Source organism: Cyprinus carpio, chromosome B12 (assembly GCF_018340385.1).
Source record: "Cyprinus carpio isolate SPL01 chromosome B12, ASM1834038v1, whole genome shotgun sequence".
NCBI classification, from domain to species: Eukaryota; Metazoa; Chordata; class Actinopteri; order Cypriniformes; family Cyprinidae; genus Cyprinus; species Cyprinus carpio.
The window spans coordinates 23,254,781-23,279,484 of NC_056608.1; the positions used below are offsets into that span (position 1 = coordinate 23,254,781).

At 35.0% G+C, this 24,704-nt stretch overlaps 1 protein-coding gene across 1 annotated transcript in view; it reads right to left on the reverse strand.

Moving 5' to 3' along the window:
- The window catches only part of dock1 (dedicator of cytokinesis 1), a 238,154-nt gene that overhangs the window by 17,134 nt on the left and 196,316 nt on the right, over positions 1-24,704 (reverse strand). Inside the window, exons 38-46 of the mRNA XM_042735997.1 lie at positions 22,176-22,295; positions 17,581-17,670; positions 16,659-16,763; positions 12,890-13,031; positions 12,701-12,775; positions 9,810-9,901; positions 9,297-9,383; positions 7,219-7,395; positions 6,458-6,541 (exon numbers count right to left, since the gene is read on the reverse strand). Of these exons, the coding sequence (XP_042591931.1) occupies positions 6,458-6,541; positions 7,219-7,395; positions 9,297-9,383; positions 9,810-9,901; positions 12,701-12,775; positions 12,890-13,031; positions 16,659-16,763; positions 17,581-17,670; positions 22,176-22,295 (972 nt within the window). The remainder of the gene's footprint in view (positions 1-6,457; positions 6,542-7,218; positions 7,396-9,296; positions 9,384-9,809; positions 9,902-12,700; positions 12,776-12,889; positions 13,032-16,658; positions 16,764-17,580; positions 17,671-22,175; positions 22,296-24,704) is intronic.

Genomic DNA, 24,704 nt, shown 5'->3' on the forward strand with positions numbered 1-24,704 from the left:
TAAAATAAAAACTAGGCATTAATCACAAAGAGATTGTTCGCAACTCTTATTATGGTCATTGTGTACCATTCTACAAAGGCAAAAATATACTTACAAATACGCAAAAGTTAAAAATTAAAACTGGAGCACTTGTGCACTTATGAGTGAAGCGACATCTGAGATCATCTGAGTTCATCTGGAGTTCATGTACAAGTCTAAATTCTTGTGATCTGCCCTAAAACTAATCTAGTATCACATAGAGGCTCTGAAAGTGAGTTTGCCGTGACATTTTTGCCCCATTTATGACAATGCAAGCTGGCAGAGAGACATGAATGATTCGATTTTTCACATGCATGATCACACAGTCCATCAACACAGTGCTGGATGAATTGCTCCTCGTTAACACACAATAAACTCACCAGATCCTCATGCTACGTTACCAGCTGAAGCTCCTGCTCTTGCCTGAGTTAAGTGCTTTTCTCAGTGTGAAAGATGCAGGCTAACATGAATGAAGCGGCGCAAATAAAAGCACCTGACTTCTGTGAATAACAGCTGAGAGAGCAGCACATTCACACAGATCAGCCCAGTCCTGTATATAAGAGACTCGGCTGCGCTCTGAGACCAAACAGGGAAAGCAAACCTAATCAAAAGCTGAAATCTGCAGGGGGATTGTCCTGCCTTTCCACCGCTGTTTACACCGTTCTGACAGAGCATCGATAGCGGCATGTGAAAAAATGTACACTTCTACCTTCAGGACGGGGTGTATTGATCGCCATATCTCACCGAAAAAGTGGCTTTGGGTTCCTTTTGTGCTGTCAAATGCAAATTCTTCACGGTTAAAGCATTCGTCTGTGATTGCATAAACATTACAGTCATTAATGTTCATCATCTGCTCATATAAATGAGCCGAACACCATCAAAGCTATAACAATTGAACTTAAAAGTGTAAATAATGCGGTGAGATGGCTACAACGCATCTCTGAGGAACGCTCTATATAATAAAGACAGAGCTTTTCTGAACCGTGTTTCATTCGTTTCTCCATAACTGATTTGTGCGACTCAGCTTATTGTCGTCTTTGCCGTGTCGTCGTGTCTTTAAAACACATCTGAGGTAAGACAAAGCATGAGACGTATTTCATTCTGTGACAGGATGACAGCTGCTGTAACTCATCTCATGCAAATGTCCTGACATGACATGAATACGTGAGGAAAAATAAAAAGCTCCAGTCAAAAACAAGATGATTGATACATTCAACAAATGGCATCAAACAGCCTCTATCATGTCAGAAATACATTCGTGTTGTTTTACAAAATGGTCTCTCTTTAATATGTGCATAATGACTTTTACTTTGTCATCACAAGCATTTTTCTAAACTGAATATCAAAAATGCTTTTTTGTTTTTAAACAGATTTTTCTCCAAATGCTGTTGCTTCATGTATTATTTTAGTATCACTAAAACAGTACTGTAGTTTACTAAAGTTTATTATTTGATATATTCATATTTTCAATCAGTTTTAAATTTTAGATTTTCTATTCTCATTATAATTTGAGCTACAATCTTAGGAATTTTGCTGTGCATGTTTGCTATCTTTTGTAGTTTTTTTGTCTGTACATGTATTTTCTATTTCAGTTTTAATTAAGTACATCAAGTTAAACTAAATTAAAATGAGAAATGTTGCAACTAGCTAAAATTTCAGTTAATGCTGATTTTATTTCAAGTAACACATTTTTTTTTATTTGGTTTTAATTTTAGTTTCAGTTATTTTTTTTATTATAAACAGATATAGAAAATATAGAAATGTTCTATATTTGAGACGGACTAAATCCAGAAGAACTGTGGCAATGTCTCCAAGATGCCTCAAGAAACCTCCCTGCAAAGCTGCAGTACTGTTAAAAGTTTTAGGCACTTGTGTAAAAATACTGTAAAATGAGGATGCTGTCTTTATCAAATAACTTCTATTAACTAAATTAAATCAACATTTGGTGTGAGTATCCTATTGCACTCAGTGCACTTGTGGATAATTTTTCAGCGAGCTTTGCAGGTAGTTTTCTTGAAGCATCTTGGAGACGTTGGCACAGTTCTTCTGGATTGAGTGTGTCTCAGTTTGTTCTGTTTCTTCATGTCACTCCAGACAGACTGATGATGATCAGATCACATCTCTGTGTGGAGCACTGGCTGCTGTCAGACGGAAATCTCACTGATTATCACAATTAATGGCAAAATGAATGTTTGGAAATGTGAACTGATATTTCCTACTGACACACTATAACAAAAGATAGAAATAACTGACTTAAAACCATTTTTAGCTGCTGAAAACACTAGTGTTCACCACTGTATTTATTGTCTTTGAATATATTTTATATGTATTTATAAGTAAGTATATACACACTGTAAGTAATAAAATAAAATGTAAAGGAAACATTTTTTTTTTATTTTTTTTTATGTGTATTTACACTGTAAGTAATAAAATTAACAGTGAATTATTGTGGATTTATAAATTTTTATGGGGGTTGTAGAGGGTTCAAATGAATTTAATGGAATTATTAGTTAAATCTGTTGATGGTGTGTGTGGGGGAAAAACCTGTAAAAGCTAATAACACAGGCTCATCCGGGTAACAGCAGTCGGCGCTGTACTCTTGCTTGAACTATTTTTTTTCTTGGTGGAAGCTTTGCATTTGTTTAGCTAATAAAATATTAAAACTTGATTCAAAATGGTGTACAATTGTTTAATTATGTCATCCTGGTATCGCAGACTCGCTCTCGTTTCATACAAAGCAGCTGCTGACATTTTGCTATGATTGTTTTGTATGCTGTAATGGATTATAAGAGAGCTAACAAACTGGTAAGGTTTTAAAACATTTTTGTCTTAATTCTTTTATTGCCTTAATTATTTTGTGGTGAAATGTTGTGTAATACGTGGTTTGCCTGCACCGTTTCCCTTAAATGTCTGTTTAGTTTGAATTTGCCGCTTGCTCGCAAGTGCTGTCTTCACGGAAGCTTGCGTTCAAATATTTCAACTCAAATCAATATTTTGCATCTAATTACTTACTTATGTGGCAAGTAGCCGTGTAATAAGCGGGGTCCTTCGTGTCGGGATCCTGATCCCCCTGTCGGGGTTTATTCTGCGAGAACAACAGGCTGGATGTACATCAGCCCTTACTTAACATTGAATTCACCTAGACAAATAAATACTGTAAACAGCTGTTGTTTATTTGTAGTTTTTTGATCGCTAATGCATTAATTGTTAACAAACTGCACCTAATATATTACCTAATGTTTATTTAATTTAGCTTGACATGGCAACACAATATGTTTGGCCTTGTACAATATTTCAAATCTTTTTGAATGTGAAATGACCCTGTAAGTAATAAAATAAAATGTAAAGGAAACATTTGTAATTTGTAGATGACAACTAATCAAAAGCATCAAAATTTGTTGCCATCTCTCTCAAGAAGAGACAAGCATGATTCTCCACACATTCCTGACATACAGTACGGGAAGCTACAGATCATGTTTATCCAGCAAACACACATCTCCAGCAGCTTTTCTGTAGCAGAGAGAGTTTGACAGGCTTGTTTTCCATCCCTTGTACAAACTATATAGAGTTACATCAAAACCTCACATCTGTTCTGCTCACGGAAAAGCTCATCAGCGGCCATCTATCTTTACATCTGCCTGGAAACACATCGACACACCAGCCTCTCTCTGTCGTTACATTTCTGTCCACGTCCCTGAAGAGAACGTGTCCTTCAATAACCATTACACAACAGAAGCGTTTATGTGCTGAGAGTAACTATATACGACGTGCGTCCGGATCAGACAAACAGGCTGAACGCTCGGACAGCTGCTCAGACTGATGACTATTCATCACACACACGACAGAGAACAAGTCAAAGTCAAACAGGAGACGCATAAAAATTTGTTCCAACATGTTTTAACCAATGAATTTCCATGACTGCCTTGTGTGATTACTAGAACTTTAAGCCCTCTGAAACGTGCACAAAAGGCCAAAACATGATACAATTCATATGATTTTTTTGGATAATTGTTTTTAGGATTTCTTTCACACCTTGTTAGGGGCGTCCACACACGCTAAGGAATGTTTTTTTTTTTCTTTTTAAAGCGCAGCACCGAACACGAGGGTCTTGAGACACACTGCAATAATAATATCAAATAAAACAGTTGCTACTGTAAACAAAAGCTTGCAACACTTAATTCCGCCCATGTGGTCTTCTGATTGGTCCACTGTTTTGGAACTGACAACGATGACTGCCGTTGCATGTAAAAGTTGAAATTTTAACTTGACACAGCATCTTAAAAACATGGCGCTCGTGCAAGATGCTGCAAACGGTCATACACGATCGTCTAGTGCATTTACACAAAAAAGTTTTAAATTTTAACTTGACACAGCATCTTAAAAACATGGCGCTCGTGTAAATCTCTCATTATATTTCAAAATATTGGATTAATTTTTTTTTCATCAACTTGACTTCTTTCAATTAGCACAGGTTTTGTATTTATTTTGAAAACAGCTGATTGTAGGCCTCACTGCAGTGTTAATTTTGGCAGGCATTTTTGATTTAGTCTTTATCTTGAGATGAAAATGCTTAATAGTCTTAGTCACATTTAGTCTAGTTTTAGTCCACGAAAAGTCATTGCATTTTTGTCAACTTTTAGTCATTACTTTTAGTCAGTAGTTTTAGCCAAACTATAGTTACCAAAATTATTTTGGTAGCTATTTTTATATGTAGTCTTTAAACTAAAAGAATCATTAATTCGTCTCTCTTTAGACCAAATCAATTAAGCTTATGAGAAATTTGAATCAAGGACTGAATTTGAAAAAAATTTAATAAATTATGACAATTTTCATTTTTGGGTGAACTATCCCTTTAACAGTAGTGAAAAAGAAGCAACTTATAAAAATATTATTATTATATATTTAAAAACAAAAAAGAAGCACAATAAGACAAGTACAATACAGTATACATTGCAGACGAAGGTGAGATGGGTCAAATCAACTGTATCAGAGCTCATTGGAGGTCAAATGAAACAGGTGAAGGCTTCTCAATTTCCTTCAAAGCATCAAGACCCGCCTTCACTAACTTTAAGTTAATCGACAACGAATTGTGACTCCCGGGAAAAATGAGACGTCTGCTTACCTTATCCCTAGCCCTTCGGGTGCTGAGGCCATTGTTTCAGATCGCTAGTTCGCGTTTTATTAGCCTATCCATCCACTGCGGCTGCTATACTGACTAGATATGCAAACGCCCCTTATCCGATCGCAATCCAATGACAGGGACGCACATTTTGAAAGGACAATAGTCTATAGGATTTGAAGGACAATAGTCTATAGGATGCATTTTGAATGTCCGGTAAATAACATTATAGTTCAGTCTCGTCTCGTCTTATTATCTCGCCTTTAACTGAAAAAGGCCTATGTAAGATTGTCATTAGATTTAAACTTAACTGAGCTGGATAATGACATCATTGCATTATTGACACACTATTTTCCTAAATGCTGTACTGTTTAAATAAAGGTGACTTGACTTTTAGAAACAAATACAAAACCTTTATTAACCGAAAGAAAACAAGTTGACAAAAGGATCAAATCTAAGATTATGTGATAATACGGTATACTGAGAGATTTACAAGCAATTTAAAGCAAGTTAAATAAAGGATTTACAGCATAGCACAAAAAAAGAGAAAAAAAACATCAAAAAGAGACATCAGCGAGCGACGTGTTGTTGTGCCGTATGACACAGCAGATGTTCTTTTTGGAAAGATAAAAACTTATTTGTCATTGGCATGGGATACATTTCCCACTAAACAGTTATAAATTAAGCTTCATCAGTGCTAAGATCATCTTTAGTAGATCTCTATCTCACACACATACACAGCCGGAGGATTTGATGTGCTGCTCTGCCCTGTAACCATCATCAGTGTTTTGACTGAGTACAGAGCGATAAAAGGCTTTAGATTTGATGATAAAGTCAGTTTGCAGGACCAAACACGTGCTGCTTCAACCAACATGTAGATGTACATCAGTGAATCCCCGGGAGACCTTCCTTTAAATAAAACCTCATGCTGGATATTTATACTGTGTGACAGATGCTTTAAGATCTTCTGAAGAACTGTGATCTCACATCGAGCATGCTGCTTATGAAAACTTATGAGAGAAGTTATGCACAGTTTTATTTTTGAATCAATTCTTTGAGAAAGGACAGCTTAAATCAATTTACAAGAATACATTGTTTGGCAAAGATAGCAGCATGTGGCTGCTTAACTTTAAATCAAACATTACTTTAAAACATTGAAACTCTTATTTATGGGAAGTGACGAGGAAGCTGTTGGAAACTTAACTGTCAAATAATAATAATAAAAAAACATAAAAAATATAGCTTAATTTAATATCACCTGCAAACACCTCATGAATATTCAATATATAACCCAGTACTGCGGTTTTATTATATCATTACCTGCCAGGCAATCAGATCCTTTAGTTTTTCAATCTTCTCCTGGTCATTTGGATGTTCCTGGGTGTATTTCTCAGTGAAAAATGCCTATAGATGACAAAACAACAACTTTAAGTTATAAACACCTACAACCCTCTAAATATACAATATCATTCAAACAATTGGGGTCTGTACGATTTAAAAGAAAATAAATAATAATACTTTTACTCAGCAAGGATGCATTAACTTGATCAAAAGTGACAGTAAAGACATTTATAATGGTAGAAAAGCTTTCTGTTTTGTTCCATGTTGTTCTTTAGAACTTTCTGGTTAAATGATGTTGAGGTCTTCATCGGTTATGGTGAACTAACAGTCATTTACAGAATCCTGAAAGAAATGTTTCCACTAAAATATGGAGGAGCACAACTATTTCCAACATTGATGATGTTAATACATGGCTTTGAGCAGCATATCAGCATACTGATTTCTAAAGAATCACACTGAAGAAAGACACTGAAGATTGGAGTAATGATGCTGAAAATTCAGCTTTGATCACAGGAATAAATTACATTTTACAATATATTCACATAGAAAACAGTTATTTTGAGTTGCAAAAATATTTAAAAATGTTCTGTATTTTAATCACATAAATGCAGCTTTGATGAGAAGACTTTCATGATATAAAATGGCTAAAATAGTTTATACATTCAAATTCTCTTGGTTCACTGTGTTTAATTTTTGTGCCGTGACACAATTTGGCAATAATTACCAGAATAATCACATACCTTCTCATAATTAGTAAAACCGCCCATGACAGCTGGGTCCACTATGCCGTTGAGGAACATAGAGAGGGGGTTGATGGGAAGGCTGGAGTCATTTAAATAGCGTTGGACCATGTTGCTGATTTTCTCATTGGTCAGCTGCATTGTCTCCATAGCGTTTTCCAGCGGACTAATTTCCTCCTGGAGAAAGAAGCAAAAAGATAATTTATGAATAAAACAAACAAGCAGGAAATATTTACAATGCAAAGTGGCAAAGGATGACTCTTACTTTAAGCGGCTGTCTACCACGCTACTGTTACGCAACAACCAAAGTTGCAATCCAACAAACAAACTCCACTAATGAGCAGCGGAACATCAAGAGCATATTTTCAAGTCAAATTATGTGTCATATTCAAAACCGAACCGTTTACTGATGGACTAATGATTGGGTTAACATGTTCCCTCCGAATATCTGGGTCCCATAATGCATCTGTGACAGGATCTGAAATCAGTTTGAGAGACAGACGCTCGGATGTGTCTATCTCGAGAAACTCGTGCCAGGAAGGCTAATGAGAAGGAAAGCACATGAGAGTGTTGTCAGAGAAAACAATCACGGTGAGACGGTGAGAAGGAGAGCTAAAAAGAGACGGTGCAAATTAGAACAAACTAGATAAACACCAGGGCATGCAGTCTGGGTATCACATGATGCTAGAGCCGCAGCACAGTCAAATATTCGTGCCAGCACACGCAACCACAATTCCCTCAGCGCAGGACAGATTCAGGACGACATGATCAGAATAGGATGATGGAAAGAGAGAGTTAGACAGGCTAGGTCTGCTGTAATGGATTGTAGTTAGAGCCAGACAGGCCTGTTTTCATTTTGAGGTTCAAAAGATACTTAACACTGAGTAATATTATTGATTTGACTGCACTGCCCTTTAACTTGTCTTAAAGGTAAATGTTTTATAAATGTATTGCTTTGTATTAAATATTGAGCATTAAAGCATACAACTACATATTACTAGGGATGCAGACAAACACCACTGATGCATGTAAACAATGATCGCCATTGAGGTGACTTAGCTGAATCAGAAATTCAGTAACAACTCTACATTTTTAATTGTATAATTAAGTATTTCATGTGAGCACCACAGTAAGTTGTGCTCACTCTAGAGGGAGTGCGAACAAGACGGCATGCAAATCAACTGCAACAGATCCCTCTTTCTTGAGACAAGCTCTTTAAAAATATCTATAGAAAGTACAAAATGCATTAAAAATGCAACTTTGAGTAGTGAATTCCTGTAGCGTCAAAAATAGTGCACACTTAATATTCATGCAGTCCAAAAAATGGCTTTTGAAGTATTTTTCATTGAACTGATCAGCAAGTCTTACCAAGAACTGTGCAATACAATCAGATAACACCAAAGCTTGTCATTTTCTTTTTAAGAAAAAAACATAAGATGTTCTTATGAACATATTTGAGAACTTTTGAAGAATTGCACTTAGGGACTTTCTTGTGAGCTTCTTAAAACTTCTTTCTTAAGAAAAAAAAAATTGAATGAATATGCTGAGAATTACAATATGGTGTTGTAGTTGTATGTATTATTATTGTAATGTACTGCCATATCATTACAGATTAATCAGTCAACAATACAATTCAATCTAATAAAAACAAACATTTTATAAAATTCAACTTGGATGAAAAAAAGATAAGCTTTTTTGTACAAACAATTCTGTAAAAGATTCTTGAAATGTACTCGTAAGTTTTTTGTGGTCCATCTTACAAATTCGTCCTTGCATTAAAAATTAGGCAGACAAAGAACATATATATTTTTATTAATGGACAAGTTGGTGCTACAATGCTGAGATTTTGGAACCTTTTCACCCTTCAATAAATGCCTCTGGGTCTTTAGAATATGGTGAGAATAAGACGGGTTAAATATACAGTATATATTGCAGACGAAGGTGAGATGGGTCAAATCAACTGTATCAGAGCTCATTGGAGGTCAAGTGAAACAGGTGAAGGCTTCTCATTTTCCTTCAAAGCATCAAGAATCTGTGATATAATGAACCACTGCGGATGCTAAAGCTGTCATACTCACCGCTGAGGCAGACACAACTTCAAACCAGCGCAGGATGCCGGGCAGCTTATAGGCGGTTACGTAAGTCGTCCTTTCAATCCACATGTTCTTTTGGAAGAATGGGAAAAATTTAGCAAAACATTAAGTGAACAGTTAGCATAATGAAAGCTTTTAGCAAAGGGCCACATTTCAGTTAAAGAGTGGCCGCAATTTATTCCTGCGTGCTTTTTTTTTCTTCAATTTAAGCCTCCATTTACTGGCTTTTAATGGATGTTTACCAATAGCAGATGTAAGTGGAGGTCATGGAGGTGGGACAGACTTTATATTTTAATATAATGGTGCCGTGTTCTCAGGTTTGACATCCCGCTGTAATAACTTGATGTGAAGCCATCTTAAAAGGTTTTTACAAATGGCCATTAGAAAAACAGTTCTGAGTTCTTCTAAACGAGGAACTGCAGAGCACTTTACACAAGCGCTGAGTGAAATAACAAAAGGAGAAATGCTTTATTCATTGAAAAGAAAAAGGAAACTCACAGCAAACTCATTGTCCGGATCTTTCTCTCCTTTCCGGACTGGCCGTGAATACTGGAATTTCTGGACTTCATTCACGGTGTAAAAGCTGAAAAATAAAATGCGAATGATTCATTCTCAGAGCGTTTAGTGGTTTTGAGAGGGTTGCTTTGGGTCAAGAGCCAGGAGATGCATGTGTGTGCTTCTAAAAGCAGCCTGGATGATGATTAAAAACACTGAAACACAGCAGGAAAGAAACAACAATCCCACTCCATCAAGGACGTTCTTTGAAAAGAGGAAATGTAAACACTGGACAAGTGCTCTTGAATGAAGTTTACTACCATGACTCGTCAGCATCTTGATCATTCACAGTTTACTGATATTTTGGGCAATACTGTGAATGTTCTGTTTAATGAAGTTTACTACCATGACTCGTCAGCATCTTGATCATTATGTGACAATGCAAAGTAGTGAGTCTATTCTTTGTAAAGAGTCTGACAGCTTTGCAGATTTTTGGGCATTTAAAAACTGACTGTAGCCCAACTAGACAGCTTTTTAGTGCTGCCTGTGAAAGAGCCTATCATTGAGTGGACAAACTTACTGAACAAATACGCCTGTCACTGAATGAGAGTCTGAACAAAACACTGGGTGAGAGATGAACGAGTGTGAATGACTGATGACTACGCACAGTTAACATGACACCAGTTGTGAGTAGCCTGCTGGAAATCCAGTGCTTTTGTGCACATTGCACAAAACGGGTAAGTAATCTTCCCAGCAGTGGGAGTGAAACTTCATAATTAATTTATTTTTGCCAACTGCTGATGTCTAAATAAAAGAAGCTCAGCATTTGACAAAAAGAAGGACAATATATATGCTTTGTTGTCATTTCTCGAGAAAATGCTTAAATGTTTTTGAGTCCGAGTAGATCTGCAGACATTTGAAATATAATAAAAGATAATAATACTAATTTCAGTGGTGCTTCTGTTGAGGAAATGATTCAATGGAGCAGCTTACGCACTATTTCAGATTTCTGAAAGCACAACTGCATGACAACAATAATTAAACTCACGTACTGTTCAACAGCTACAGAAAGAGTCACAGTATGAATCAATGAATGGATATTTAAAGGGATAGTTGACTCAAGAATAAAAAATCAAACATTTTGCTCACTCTTACAGTATGTTGTTCTTTCTACTGTGGAACATAAAAGGAGATATTTGAAGTGTTTTCAACCATACAATGAGAGCCAAAACTGGTTGTTTACCAACTTTCGTAATATCTTCTGTGTTCCACAGAAGCAAGGTTTTGGGTGAACTATCCCTTTAACAGCCCTTCTAGAATTTATGTTGTCATGCATTTTAGATAAACCCGCTCTTATATGTGACCTTAAACCATAAAACCAGTCATATGGGTCAATTTTTTTAAATTGAGATTTATACATCATCTGAAAGCTGAATAAATAAGCTTTCCATTGATATATGGTTTTTTAAGACAGGACAATATCTGAAAATCTGGAATCTGAGGGTGCAAAAAGAATAAAAAAAATAATAAAAGTTATCCAAATGAAGTTCTTAACATTATTACTAATCAGAAATTAAGTTTTGATTTATTTATGCTAGGAGATTTACAAAATATCTTCATGGAACATGATCTTTACTAATATCCTAATGATTTTGGAATAAAAGAAAATTCGATAATTTTCACCCATACAGTGTATTGTGGGCTAATGCTACAAATATACCTGTGCGACATATGACTGGTTTTGTGCTCCAGGGTCACATATGGAACGTAAACTCTACTTGGTGGCTTTACATATCAGTCAGTTGGTCTCTTTCTTGTCAGTTCTTGGTAAGAACAAGCTGCAAACCCATTCAGACTAGAGCGAAGATGAGTACAGGCGTCATATTTCTCTATGCCATTACACCTGAATGAGAAAATAACTGTTTTGCTATTAAAAGCAAAAGAAAGAGAGGGAATTAAGGTGAACATTTACACCATTTGATCTTCCCAGTTCACAAATCCACTAAAATCCAATTCTGAATACTCCAGTTGCAGTCAGGTTTGTGCAACTCACCTAAATTAGCATGATGGCGCTAACATGCCTAGAGTCGTGCCTCTGGACTGGGCTCTGAATGGATTCAAATCGGATTGAAAAAGACACAGATAACCAATTACAATATTTACAAATGTATTAGCTGCAGGGGAGAGAGATGCAGCCCGGGGCATGAGAGGAGAGACGCAAAAATAAACCTCAACTGTGACATGGGAGATCAGGCCAACGTTCAATCACTGAAGTTATCCACCCCTTAAGCTTCTCTACACGTTCACGCTCTAGTAAGCTCATAGAAATCACATCCTGTCATGTGACCTTTGGCTCTGATGCTTATTTACTCAGAATTGTGTGTAAATAGTGAGTTTTAATTGCTTTTCATGCTCAATGGCGGCTCTGATTGGCTGCGGTAAGCCACCTCCGACGCTTTATCAAGATTGGTGATAATGGTGCTGTTTACCCCGTGGCACAGAATTTAGCCTGAAACAGAATTATGCTTCCGCTGCAGGTGTGTGTGCGAGTGATTTATTAAAGCACAGAGGAGTGTAGTAAGGTCAAACACTGTTTGCTCACTGCACATTTCCATTTTAATCAGCTGGGTGAGTCGCTCGGAAACACACAAACCCCAGAGATCTGCCCACCGGTTTACTGACCCATCACACTATCACACACACTCCATTTTAATCAGCTGGGTGAGTCGACAAAAAAAAGAGAACAAAGAGTGAAACAACAGAATGATCGATAGACAGATAATTAGAACGACAGACAAACCAACAGATAGGTCACAAGACAGACAGACGGACAGACAGACAGCTAGATAGACAGACAGACAGGTTGGATGGTTGGTTAGATAGATAGATAGATAGCTGCTCTGACACAGGTTTGTTCTGGAACTTTGGTGGCAGTTCTAGGATGGGCTTCACTGTGAAACACTGAATGTCTATTTGGACCAAACTAAGAAACAATAAAAAGGACAATTTGGAGAACTGAGGACAAACAAAACAGATTTCTGTTGTTGTTGTCAGCACGTGCTGCGAGTGACACTGGAGGATACACTGTCCAGAGGAGCTCCTGATGTCCTCGGTGGGAGGGGTTGTGGTCTTCATCTTCTCAGCGTTGGGAAGCTGAGTGAGAAGTCTGGCCTCAAAGTCCTCCCGCCGCTCATACTCCTTCCCCCGATAGATGAACATCTTATTCTGAAAAACACCCGCAGCAGACATTCTCATCTCCAGATTAACCTTTCCTTTTCTGATTTATTTTGACAACTTCTCTGTGCTCACCGCCAAAATCTTTGAATAATATTTGCATATATGAATTTCAAAGCATCACATTTTCTAAATAAAGCACAATTTAATTAACACATCAGATTGAAAAAAACAAACAGAAATATAACAAAAAAGTAATAATCAAAAACACAAAAAGGCCAGAGATGAGTACTAACACATCCAGATATGATTTAAAACAGCAGCATCTAAATGGAAAAACGAGACAAAAATAAAAACATTTAAATATGTTTTCTGGAGCATCTATCAGTGAAGCATATCTAACAAGAGAATAACAATAAAGAAAAATGTGCATATTATTATAATGCATTAAACAGCCAACAGAACTCTTATCAGAACTGGTGGTTCTCAGGGTCGCAGACATTGTATTTTTTGCAATGCCAAATAATAAAATGCAACTAACCATGTAATCACGCATAGATCAGATAAATAGACTTTTGAATTTCTAAAAGAATGGATAAAATTCTTCCCTTAACTTTTGTTGTCAATGTCAAAGGCTGTGCATCCAATCAAACTCTTCAGTGTTTTATTCTGTATCTTAATAGGGAATCTTATCAATTAAACAGATACAAATTTGTGATACTGATGAAAGCCTGTTTTTAAAAAAACATACTTGTGACTAACTTAGACTAGTTTTTTTCTTGCAATTCTGAAAATAAATAAATAAATAAAATAGGATTACAATATAGAAATCTCATTATTCTGGGTTTATATCTTGCAATTCAATTTATTTTTTTTTGCAAGATATAAATGCAAAACTGTGATTCTGAGAAGAAAAGTCAAAATTGTGAGATATAAACTCTTAATTGCAAATGAAAAATAATTGTGAGATATAAAATGCAGTTATGTAAACTCTGGACTTTGCAAGATCGAAACTTGCATTGTTTTCTTAGAATTGCAAGTTTATATCTATGTAATGCAAATATTAAAACAGTGATAAATATAAATGTTTTTATTAAAACAGTAAAATGACACAAAAACCACCAGAAGTAAATAAGTAATTTGTTACCCCTCCATCCAAGTACATCTCTGCATCTTACTCTATTCTATTCCATTATCATCTATAGCACAAATGTTCATACAATTTATTTATTTGCAATTTGTTTTTTTTGTTTTTTTGTGTGTGTGTTGTTGTTGTCTGTGTGTACTGGAAGCTTATGTCACTTAAACAAATTCCTTGTATGCGTAAGCATACTTGGCAATAAAGCTCTTTCTGATTCTGATTTTCTGATTATCAGTAATAAATACTCAATTGCAGCTGATAACCACAAATCTAGACCATTCAGTCATCATCATCTATGAATCCAAAGATTTTATGAAAACAGTAAAATGACACAAAACAGAAGCTCATCACTCAGATAAGCTCATTCTGTATTTCTTAGAGTTTGAATGTTGAATCTCAAAATAGCCACCGTGGCTATAATTTCGAGGCGTTTGGCAGTGTGGAAACACTCAATTATTGCACATTCCCATAAAGACAGCGTCAATCATCTGCGCCCACCTACAACACCGTCAATATGTTTCCATTCACAGCATCTGTGCGAACAACTACACACAGACCGCTGTGTGCACACAAACACCCACACACACGCTGAGAAATATGCCAGCGACGGAACGGGATACTAAATTACCAACATGCATGGAACTGAAGTGTTTATTGTTGAACAATGCATGATCACATTTAATATTTCGCAATAGGACAACGCAGCGTGATAGTATTCAATATGAAAACTGAGTTACACACACACACACTCCCTGCATGCACGAACATATTTCAGCTGCTCAATTAGTGAAATGTGAACTGGAGGTGAAATATGCCCAGGGCCGTTCTCAAATCTGCTTTGAGCGATAAGGTGACAAATTGCACTGTGCTCTCGACGGGTGTTTTCACAGCGCCAGTGATTCCAAGCACGGCGGAACAAAACGGCTGCGTTCGCACGACTCTGCACGCATACAAAAGTGCCACTTTAAGGAGAGAGTTTTAAAAGGCAGAGCTTCTCTCCACGGAGCCACATGTCAACACTAGCAGGAAGCGACTGGTCTTCAGATGCCGATTTATTTTTTGTTCCCAGGATGGCTGGTGGGAGATGCATGACTCCAGGCGGCTGGAAGAGTATTAACAGAATTACAAATGTAGCGATTCAGTGCACAACCACAGCCTTAAACACACGCGTGTTCTGTGGAAGGTGAATGATTCTGTTTCATCATGAACGATTCAGGCAGGGAATATATAGATACTATATACAGAGAATACAAACCATACACTTGAGTCAACAGAACATTCATACTTTCTGCTTTTATGACTGATCTTTACTGCACGTAGCTTTGATAGCATTTTATTTGCTGTATAATACCATTGTTTTGGTTTCACCCATGAGACAGTTTAGATGAGAGTCTGTCAAGAGCACATTTAAAAAGTCATGTCATCAGCTAACGAAACATGGGATTTGAGTGGAACTGAAATAGATTTGGTAATAAAAGAATCTAGATATGCAAACACATTAATTTTATTTAATTGACTAATAAAACTGAATCAAATGAAAATAATTGAATTAATTTAATAAATATTTAGTAAATATTGAGATGGTTTCGGTTGTTTTGAAATTTTTTTAAAGACTTTTTAGAGTCTTCAAAATGGAACTGAAATATATTGGTAATACAATAATCTAAAAATTAAATAATAATCATAATCATAATTGAAACAAAAATTTTTATTAATTTAATAAATACTATTTAATAAATATTGAAATTATTTTTGGTCATTTCATAAACATAAAAAAAAAATGGGATTATAGTGACAGAGTAGAATTGAAACAGATTTGGTAATAAACTAATATAAAAATAAAAATAACAACAATTACTGAACTGAATAATATAACTGAATTCTTTAAATACAAATAATTAATTCAAATATATATATATATATATATATATATATATATATATATATATATATATATATGTGAAAATAATAACAAGTAATATTTAATAAACGTTTTTTATTAATTTTTAGTTATTTTATATATTTTTTACAACCTTAAAACAATGGATTTCAGCAGCAAAGTGGAATTGAAAGATTTGGGAAGAAGCTAATGATGATAATGATAATAGTAGAATATAAATAACTTTATGAACTTAATTATTTAAAAAAATATTGAGATGTTTTTGAAATTTGTGAAATTTCAAAAACATAGTTATTATCATAGTTTAAAAATCAAATTTTATATTGTAAGATTGAAGTTCTGTGTCTTTGACAGAGAGGAGAGAGGTATAATGGTGAAGGCATGGTAAAAAAATTGACCTTCATATATCAAAAGGAAAAATAAATCTGTCAGTTTTAATACAAATCAACCCCGGGACATAAAATTGTCTGTATCTGAATGAAGCAGTGAGTTTGGAGAAGCCACACAAAGAAACCAGTAACTGATTTCCAGGCCTTTGAAAATATATCAGACAAATTCACAATTTACAAAAAGAAGCAGAGATCTCCATGGTGATGGTGAAATATGAAAGATTCAGGATTATAAGAGTAATTCTCACCCGCAGGAACGAGGGGAAGCCCAGTCCATAATAACCTACAGCAAAGTAGTCCGGCTTTGGTCTGATCACTTTCACGATGTTCTCATAAAACTGAGCCTGCTTCCTCTGAGAGACACAGAGACGATCAGATCATCAGTGCTGAACAGCTCAGTTACAAACACTCTTTAATGACCAGAAATACATTTTCCTGTTCAACAGCTGGTGATATGGTATTATGGATGGTTGCCAGGGCGTTGCTATGTTGCATAATTAATATACTTAGCTCAGTTAATTTGACAATTTACTAACATTACTATATAAATATAAAAATAATAATAAATAGGTTAAATAATAAAATAAGATAAAAATGCAAATATAAAAATATCATGTTTTATTTAATATTAAATTATACACACACACACACACACACACACACATATATAAATTTAAAATTAAATAAAAAAGATAACAATGAATAATAATAATAATAATAATTTCCTTCCTGTTTTATTTAAAAAAAAAAAAACATAATACAAATATTTTTATATATAATATTTTATATATAAAACAATAAAATTACATACACATACCAGTTTGTGTGGAACTACATAAGAATATCCAAACAAGTAATAAAAACAGGTTGAGATCAACATGTGAAGAGTTACAATGAAAGTTACTCACAAACTTCAGGATTCTGCAAAATGTGAAAACAGTTCATTTCAAATAAAATCAGACCACAATCGTTGTTTGTGTCTGAATGGATCAATTTGTTATTTGTTGCCAATTAGACAAACCAATAATGAACAAAATGCAGAAACTCATTAAACCCCTCTGATCATTTATATTAGGCCAATTTAGCTACTTTGGTGAACTATAACAGTCTGAACGACTCATCAATTGTTTGTTTCATTGTAAAACCTTGAGAGAGAAAGTTTGTACGTACCAGTAAAGCGCTCAGCTGCTCAAAGTCAAACATCTCGTTCTCGTACTGTTCGGCTAACTCCTTCCCCAGGATAATGGCCTCCTCCCACATCTGAACACAGAGCACCAAAACACACATCAGACGTCATCTTTGGAGCTCATTATGTCAAAACACAGTGCTGTGATATCCTTCTAACCATCTGTGAACAATGCACTGTGAGCTGACTGTCAAACAAAACGTGCTTTCTGAGATTTATGTTGAAGCGGATACAAAAATTACCCAGCTGCACCACGCTGATCGTGTTAAATATTTAAGACATCATTAAAGGAATGTTCTAGGATTACCAGGCATGGGATATTACTCTGACCCATTCCTCTGTAAAAACAAACAGAAAAATTGCATGCACAGTAATGCACATCCAATGGAAGTTGTAAACTGTTTTGTACAAAAAAAGTGAATTATTATATCAGGTATGGTGCAAGTTTCATGAAGGTGAATTTAAGACTTTTTAAGACATTTAAGATCATAAATTAAAGGGAATACAATATATCTATGTTCTCTTAATGTAGAGGTCTAAGGAGAACACAATGAGTTGAATAAGCAACATGTATGAAAATATAACTTCCAACTGATCTCAATATATTTTATCTTTTAATGTACAAATAAATAGCTTAACTCGAAAAAAAAAAAAATGAAATAACTTTTACTGTACACTTTATACTTAACTGACAGATATTTATTCTAAGTTTTAAGCACAGACTCATTTAATTTTTTTTTCACTTTCTCAAAAAACAAGACTTCATTTCTTCAACTCGCATCTTAAGTGAATGTATCTTGAGTTTCGAATGTTTTCATATTTGTATTGAAAAACTTTTTTTTTTTTTTTTTTGCAGTGCATGCAATATTTAATGCCGTCACTTCATGCCTTTTTATTTAAGACTATTTAAGACTTTCTGACCTTTTAAAGCCTTAAATTGTGAGAGTATAAAGCATTACATATATAATGCGGCATGCTATTTCTTTGGGTGGAGCAGGTGTCCTTAAATGAGTCAATATCCATGACCTGATCTAAACAGTAATACGGTTATTCCTCAGCTCTGACATTCTCTCATATCAGACTTATAACTTCAAATGCCAAGTGTAAATAAAGCCTAGCATTACACTTCTGCTGCACAGGATCTGATATATAACTAATTCTTCAATTGAAACTTTGAGTGCATCCTGGCGGCACAGAGAGGGAGAGACTGTGATTATATATCAATATCTGCAGTGCATTATTTTTGAGAAAGCTACCAGTAATAGTATCTGCAGTCTGTAGGAGATGATGTGGATTAGTTATTCAGACTGGAGGAAGAATAAAGCAAGTACGGCGTATAAAGCAAAACTTGCACTGTAATATAAGACCACATGTTCAGCAAGAAAATTACTTTCCTCAGTGTTCCTGTCGAGACTGCAGTGCACTAAAGGAATAGTTCACCTCAGAATGAAAACTGTGTCATTATTTACACAACCTCAAGACGTCTCAAACTGTACACTGTTGTGGAAAACCAAGGGAGAATATTTACAAGCATCTCTTTCCATAAAAAAGGCTTTCAAAAACACCAAATAAGACTATAAAATCTACAGTATAAACCTAGCCCACATGACTTCATGTGCTTGAATTCCCAGTCTTCTGAAGCAATCCCCCTTTTTATTTTTTTGTGAGAAACAGACTTAAATTTACAGTAAGTTATGCAATGAGAATATTCCATTCTTGCAAAAATCAACAGAATCTAAGTTTGGTTATTACAATTATCAGAACCAAAGTCATGTTTGCATCAATTATGGCACTGACTGTGCACAAAAATAGTCTGATATTAACCAAATTGTGGTCATGCAGGAAACAACATTAAATATTAAAAGAGATGCCATAGCCTACATTTACAGTATAAAACCTAGATTTGCAAACAATCACTCTTTTACACATGCGTACCACACTGAAATTTTCAGCACGAATACTTAGGAATGTATATATGGGTCAAAGACATTAAGCTGTCCACATCAAAAGAAATGTACAAAAGTGATTTTATGTCCATAGAAAGCACATTAAATGTAAGTAAAGCGTCTACTTTTAAGGTTTCAAATAAGTTTTTGGAGAATAAAATGTCAAAATTTGGTTGAAATAATGTTTAACTTCATTCAGTGTAACACAATATTTATGTAAAAATTCAAACAACATGCTAATTGTGACATGTACATATTAAAATATATAAAAGAAGAAGGGAGCATATTAAATTTGACTGTGTTTTAAATGAGTAAAAAAATTCTTACTGATAAATGGGCAAAACCCAGGATTAGTATTTAATTAGTATTTGGGGTGAAAATAATTAGTCTTTTAATATGTCATACATTGATTTTTGTTGTAAATATGCCTGACAAGATAGTTACACTGAATGACATTTTAGTGGGTCTCTTCTGTAAATCAAGGAAAAATGTATGATATTTACTTTTTGCTCAGAAAAACCAAAACAAAATTGCAATTACATTTTTTTTTTTTTTTGGGGGGGGGGGGAAAAACCAAACCCTTTTTCATCTTTGACCCATATACACACCCACACATTATTTAATTAGTATTTATTAATTTACATCAAGTTAAACAACTAGCTGAAATTAAAAGCCATTCATATTTTATTTTATTTCAAGTAACCAAAACATTTTGTTAATGGGATTTATTTTAGTTTCAATTTTAGTTAAAAACAATCACCCTAGATGTAGCATTTTTGAATCTGTAAGCAAGGCTACAAGACAAGCTTTGTTGGAGGCGAAGATTATCAGAAATATTTCAATGCTTTAAGGGAAAATACAGGGAAAGAGTAGGAGCAGTTTATGTGACTGTGTCTTCCTGTCTCGGCTCTCAGGAGACGTTCAGCTGTGACATGTGGGTATGTCCCAGCAGTCTGAGCCGTGTTTAAAATAGACTCTCTGAAAAGCTGGAATAATTCCCATAAAATGTGTTGAACAGAAGAACTACGGCCCAGAGCTGCTCCTCATCTCGATTTCCAGGACTGACTGACTGCACACACTTTCCTGTTCAATTCTCTTGTGTGCTTTCTATCAGTCAAGATTTTGAGCCGCTGAGCCCAGTAATGGGGTCCAGTCCAGGGCAGCGGATTCGATAAGAGTCCCCCACTGAGAGACCTCTACGCTGGGCGCAGATCTCCGCCTGGCCCCTATAACCATCAAATCGCCCCCAGCTCCTCTGTCCAGCCTGTCAGACTAATAGAGATGTAGCCAATAATCTGCCTCTCGGTGGGTCACCTGTCTGTTCCACAGACTGCTGCAGATTCACTCAGTACCACAGCTGCAGGACGCGTTTAAAGGCATGCAGGTCACATGATGAGAGACACAGAAAACCTGGCATTATATAATAGTTAATCTAGTCATGTTAATTCTTAAACAAGTAAAAAAAAAAAAAAAACTATATATATACATACATACATATATACATATATATATATATATATATATATATATATATATATATATATATATATATATATATATATAATTATTTATATATCCAAACTGCTGTTTTAGAACATGTAAAATATAATATGCAATGTATAATGCTTTATATATTTTTGTTTCAATAACTAATAATATAAAGATCCCACAAATTTTTTTTTTTTTTAAAAATATTACATAATGTATGTGTATATATAAATTTTTCTGTATATTTATATTGTATTTTAAATATTTAAAAATATGTAAATCATACAAATATTTACAATTATTTAATATTATTTTTATTTAATGCTGCCATGCTATTAACGATTCTCACTGTTTTTTAAAGAAACTGCTTATATATACAAAATATTTAATAAATTTGATACTGCCATCCTAATTGCTTTTTTTATATAAAATAATTACATAGTTTTTGTATATATAATTGAACAAAATATATTTTTAATATTATAATTTGATGCTGCCACCATAAAAGTGTTTCTCATTGTTTAAAACACACACACACACACACACACACACACACACACACACACACACACACACACACACACACACACACACATATGGAAAAATATGCTATACTACATTTGAATAAAACGGTGATGATCACAATTAGGAGGTTGACAGCATCAAATTTTATATTTACACAAAATAAAACCAACAAGAAGAAATATTCTATATCATATGACTGCATCAGCAGCAATGATGAACTGCATTTAATTACATTATTATTTTACAAAAAAAAAAAAAAAAACTAAAAAAAAAAAAAAAAAAAAAAAAACAGAAGACACAACGACATGCAGGGACTTCAGGGAACATAAATTAGTGATGACTCAAATGAGCCTCTAAACTGTTTTTGTTTTTAATCAGTTCATAGAAATGAACCATCAGATCAATTCAGCTTTCCAAAATGAAAAACTTCCCAAAGGAACACAGAGTCGAGAGGACAATTAAGTAGAATAAGTTTTAATTACTGCAGTTCAGAAGGTCATTGTTAGTTGAACCATAAAACAGCTAAAAAGTTGCACTATTCTGAAAACAGATGCATTACTTAAGGTACAGGTCAACATGACTAAAGCAGATGTTGTGAACTTATTGTAAGTAGTCGTTACCTTGCCCTTGTCGAAGTAATTGATGATCTCCTGGTACAGCTGGTCTTTGAGTTGACACTGAGTGCTTGCCTGGTAGCCGTCTCTCTGCGTCAGGTGGGCGGCACAGGCCTCTTCTGACCACTGACAAAACAACATCACAATTACACTCATCAAATAAACTGCATTAACCCACAAATGACCCGAAGAGAGTCCCGCGGAGTTCACCATTAGATCTTATCAATATCTATACACAGAAAAATACAAACAGAAGTCAACATGAAACTTTAAAATGGTCGTATAATTATATATTTTCCTTTATCTTTTGAAAAAAGTTCATTATATGATGAAAACCTAACGTAACTCAGAACTTCCCACGCAAGTGAGATGCAAAGCAGCAAAAACATCCATCGAAGTTACAATATGTGAATTCATTAATACAACCGCCCACATATATACATTAATGATGCCTGCATTCAGAAACCTGGTTTGTCCAGTCAAAGTGAGGTGATAAAGATATTATTAGTTCATAATAAGATCCCTGATGATTTTGGTCTGATCTGAACCAAACACAACGACACATTTCAGATCATTTAATGGAAAGCATCAAGGCAATGTTTTATAAAAAGCCCATATTCAAAGCAACAGAGAAAGTGGTCATGAAAAAACGGACTGTTTTAGTGGAAATAAACTTTATTATAAGCATTGTTAGTGGACTACAGGAAGAAAAAAAAATTAAATGAAAGAAGAAAAAAAAAATGATTCGACCCAACTGAACAATAAACAAAAATCTGCAACATGCAGGTGCACAAACACGCACACACACACACACAGCGCAGTGTGGTCGCTTTCAGATCGCAGCTGCCGGCGATATTAATTTTGTTGTGCTGAGAATCTGAAAGGTTTCGGCTGTATTTCTGTGCTGGCATCAAGAGCCCATCTGATAACGCTGATTTATGTGGCCACACTGTAATATTCATTACAGATGCTGCCTGATCCTGTAAACAAGTGATTATAGGGAGAAACTCTGCAGATTAAGAACACTTGGTTTTTTGCTGACCGCTCAGTTCAAAGCCTCTGTGGAATAAAAACGTGCACACACAGGAAAACAAGCGATCTGATTGGCTGGAGTGGGTCAGCTGACTCCCCTGCGGGCTGCAGCTATTGGCTGTCACGTTGAGCTATTGTATTGTGCTAAAGGCTCTGTCAGGACTGATTCACTGCAGTGTAAACGTAATTGACATTTCATGGAGCTTTGTGCAACAGTGGGGGTCAAACACCTCAGGAAAGTGCATCAACATCGTGAGGAGCAACGGAAGAACAAGTAATTCACTCGAAACACTTTCAGGACCATTCAATGGGTGCCATCTATATACACACATAAATAAAATCATTCTAATATGCTGATTTTCTGCTCAAGAACATTTCCGTTTATTATCAACGTTGGAAATGTTGTGCTGTTTTATATTTTGTTGAAACCGTTCCATAGGACATGAAAAAATCATTCCAAAGAACATGAAAAAAAAAAGTTTTATTTAAAAGAAAATTTTTTTAAAAAAAAAAGATTATAATATGAGATTAGAAAATGTATTTGGACATAATTTTTGATTCTTTATATATTTTATTTAAAATAAATAAACTGTAAATAAACGGTAAACTTAGAATTACGTAACAAAATGTGCAAAATACTTGAAGTAGTGGCTCCATTATATAAAACTAATGATCTATTCTAGAAAACGTGTTGTAATAATCTTGTTTTATTACATTTGTCATCTTTAAATGTCAATGCTTTCACTGTGATGTTTTACAGCAAACAACTGCTTTCTCTCTCTAATAAACACCTTGAAGTGTTCTGGCCATTAGCGCAAGCCTTGTAATGCTAAATTAAGCCAAACATATCAACCTTTTAACATATATTTTAGATTTTATTTACTTAGCTTGTGATAGCACGGAGCAGTTTACCAACACAGACTCGTTATTTTTCTGAATGCATGTTTGAAGACTGACTAAATATATTTTGAATAACTGTAGGCTCCCATAGAACAGGACTGATCTCACCAACTTCCAAATGAAAAGATAAGATGATGCACAGGTTCAGGTTTTGGTGTTATCCCTGAACAAGCGTGTGCATGTGGGAGCGTCGCTCTTGTATGCAGGAGCAAACAGAACGAAGGCAGCTATTTATGAAAAGAAGCTGCGTGGGTTCGAGAGAACGTGGTGTTCCCTCGCTCACTGTGACAGCCGATTCCCTCATCGAATTACTCCTGTAAAGCCCTAAACGAATCGGAGATTCACTACAGAACACACGCTGAGCCCAAACGCAGATGTGATTAAACAGCAAGCCAATCTACATATTAATCCATTTGCTCAACTAACAGTTAATGTCACTTATCAAGACTAACTCCCAAGATTCTCCAGAACAAATTTGCATTTCCTGAAGGACAGAGTAGCGCTTCCAAAGCAGCCTCATAATATAATGCATTTTTTTATAGGTGAGATTAGGTTTTAGGTCAGGTAAATGTGCAAATTAAATGGTGCATCAGAGCTTTGCAT